At 37.6% G+C, this 3,421-nt stretch overlaps 1 protein-coding gene across 1 annotated transcript; it reads left to right on the plus strand.

Annotated features, from left to right (window-relative positions):
• The first annotated feature begins 1,303 nt into the window (after positions 1 to 1,303).
• Positions 1,304 to 2,239, plus strand: LOC114086370 (olfactory receptor 6C4-like). The gene has a single exon (XM_027927656.2). The coding sequence runs from the start codon at positions 1,304 to 1,306 to the stop codon at positions 2,237 to 2,239; it is 936 nt and encodes a 311-aa protein (XP_027783457.2).
• The last annotated feature ends 1,182 nt before the right edge of the window (positions 2,240 to 3,421 follow it).

Raw genomic sequence — 3,421 nt, forward strand, 5'->3', positions numbered from 1 at the left:
AATAGGATGGACATCAGTGGAATAGAGGAAGGGGATTGAGGGGGGAGAAGATAAATAGGAAAGGGGAGGAACTGAAGAATGAAACTTACGAAATTATGCTTTATACATATATGAACATACCACAGTGAATTTCACCTTTATGTATATCTATGAAGCACCAATGAAAATCATAAATTAATAGAGGGCAAGTAAAGTAAAAAAGGGAACCAGGGAGGGGAGAGGAGAGAAAAAGAGGGAATAAACTGTACTGGGGACTAAAATGGAGCAAAATGTATTCATGCATGTATGATCAGGTTAGAATAAGCACAACTCTTATGTATAACCCTATGCTTTAATAAAAATATTATTACTATAAAGAAGCTTGTCATGTTTCATTTTTCACTATTGCCATGTTCACTGCATCAGTTCCCACAAGGTTTTTACCCTCTTAGTGATGCTCAGTGTCGGCTCCCTCTTGGGTCGGTTTGGAACATCTTTCCTAGCTTCCTGTTCAAAGTTAATTCTCAGAATTATTTTTTTCCAGAAGCTAATTAGCATTTCTGGACCTAGGTCCCTGGGCAATAATTTATCCCCCAGTGACTCTGTTGATTAAACCAGAAGAAATGTGCGCCACTGAAACTGGTATAAAATTGCAATGAAGTTCATTACCAATCTTCAGACAAAATGGAGAAAATAAGACTTTAAAGAAGAGGGTGTGTCCCTGATCTATGATGATTTTAAATAAGCCAGCTTCTTATAAGAAATTGTAAGAGGAGTTCTGATTTGAATCAATGGAGGAAGGGCAGTAATAAGCAATTGTTAAATGAAGGGACAGACAGAAATGCCTTCTTCTCAAAGCCTGCCTGAATACTTTGTGAGTAATCAGGGCATACATTAGGATTAAGAAATAAAATATGTGATAATTTATTAGACCCTTTTCATGCACACCTGACATCTCAGTTCTGACATTATGTAGCTCCAGAGATACAATCTCTCATCATCTTTTCGATGTCAAAAAGTGAGTATGTACAGAGGTCATCAATGTTACCCTTCCATAGTGGTGAATTATCAGATCTTTATCAATTTGAATTTCTACTAATCTTTGGGGTATTTTTATTTAAAATCTTGTTTGAAAAATTTTTAATGATCAATTAAGCATGAAGTAAAAAAAAAATGAGGGCTGGTTTAAACAGAGGTATTTCCTCTAAATAAGTTTCAAGGGAAATCTAAATATTCTCAATATTCTGCTCAATATTCCTCAGCTACTTCCCCCTTTCCAATACTGCTCTTCCCTTTCTCAGCTTCACAGCAAATTGAAGTTGCAATGAAAAACCACTCTTTGACTGAATTCATCCTTCTTGGACTAACAGATATTCCAGAGCTTCAGATTATCATTTTCATATTTCTCCTCCTCACATACCTGTTCAGCATCATTGGGAATCTGACAATCATCATCCTCACCCTGCTGGACTCCCACCTCCAGACTCCCATGTATTTCTTCCTCCGGAATTTCTCCTTCCTAGAAATTTCCTTTACATCCACTTTCACTCCTAGGCTGCTATTCAGCATCTCAACTGGGATCAAGACTATCAGCTTTGCTGGATGCTTCACTCAATATTTCTTTGCTATTTTCTTTGGGGCCACTGAATTTTACCTTCTGACTGCCATGTCCTTTGATTGCTATGTGGCCATCTGCAAACCTCTGCATTATACCACCATTATGAACAGCAGGATTTGCCTCCAGATGGTTCTCTGCTCTTGGCTTTGTGGCTTCCTGATCATCTTGTTCCCAATCATCCTGACCAGTCATCTGGATTTCTGTGGGTCCAATGTGCTAAATCATTATTACTGTGACTATGGACCCCTCATAGAAATCTCTTGCTCAGACACTAGTCTACTGGAACTATTCGACTTTATCTTAGCACTTCTGACACTGGTAGTCACACTGGTGCTGGTGATCCTCTCCTACACAAACATCATCAGGACCATTCCGAAGATCCCTTCTGCTCAGCAAAGGAAAAAGGCCTTTTCCACATGTTCTTCCCACATGATTGTCATCTCCCTCTCTTATGGAAGCTGCATCTTCATGTACATAAAGCCTTCAGTGAAAGAAGGAGTTGCTTTCAATAAGGGAGTAGCTGTGCTCAATAATTCTGTTGCCCCTTTACTGAATCCATTCATTTACACTCTAAGGAATAAACAGGTAAAACAAGCCTTCAAGGAAATGGCCAGAAAAATTGGGCATCTTCATTTATTTTAGTGGCCTCAAAACGAATGAAAATTGTTAGAAGATGTTCCTGAAGGTGCTCTTCAGTTGTTAAAGTGATTTCTTAGATGAATTCAATGTAAGTACCTATTGAAGTTTAGATTAAATTTCCACCAAAAAATGGTTAATTAAAGAAAGTTAATTCAAATTTGTTCAGGGGATAACTTTTAGATTTAAAAAAAGAGGAGAGTATTTTTAAAACCATGCAAACACAGACAAAATGAACAAACAAACAAAAACCAAAAAAAATGTGCTTGAAAACTTTTTTGCTTATCATAAATATGACAAGCTGAATGATCAACTCTCTATCCCCCAAGGAGCTCTAGGACTCATCACTAATTATCAGAGTGTGGCTACAGGTCGATGATAGAACACTTTTCTAGAATGTTCGGAAGTAAAAAAAAAATAGTAATTATTTTATTATTATCAAAAAGTTGTAAATGTACTGTGTTAAATATGACTGGCTGTTTCTCAGAAGAGATTGTTCATAAACTATGCCCAAAAATACTCTACAAGAACACTTTTTCTATGGTTTTAAACAGCTTTATTTATGAAGATACTCCTTTTATTTTACTCACAGGGAATTTTGTCAATGATAAAAATCCACCAAGACAAGAGTGTAACAAGGCTGTGCCTGACATTTAGAGGACACATTTATAGATGATTCTGGGGCAGTTAGGGTTGTTAATAAGGATGCTATGTCATGGTCTCCACAGCTCCTGCTTGAAGGTCCATTGGATACCCCTCTGACCTTGCCCATCATTGTGAGGATGGTATACCCCTGGCTTCTCTGCTTAAGTGGAACCACCTGGCATCTGACATCCTCAAGAATATTAACAATCCCAACTCTATGGCTATTTATGTCCCCCATGACCATCTATCTCTCCCACCATCATTTGGTGATTACAACTATTTCAGTGTATAGATTTTTTTTTTTACCTCTTAAGTCACCATGTCTCCACATACATGATATGGGATTTAATGCATTAGCTTAGCACCTAGGAAAGGAGATGAGGACAGCTCCAGAGGGAAGTCTTTCCTCTCTTGCATAGTATAGACCCCTGAACCACCTGCTTACCACTTCTTACTAAGGAAGAATGCATCACAGTTATAATTCCAATTGTTCATAGGGTTCAAAATGTGAAAATACTCAGGCCTATATATCCAAACATCCTT

Source organism: Marmota flaviventris, chromosome 3, assembly GCF_047511675.1.
Source record: "Marmota flaviventris isolate mMarFla1 chromosome 3, mMarFla1.hap1, whole genome shotgun sequence".
NCBI lineage: Eukaryota > Metazoa > Chordata > Mammalia > Rodentia > Sciuridae > Marmota > Marmota flaviventris.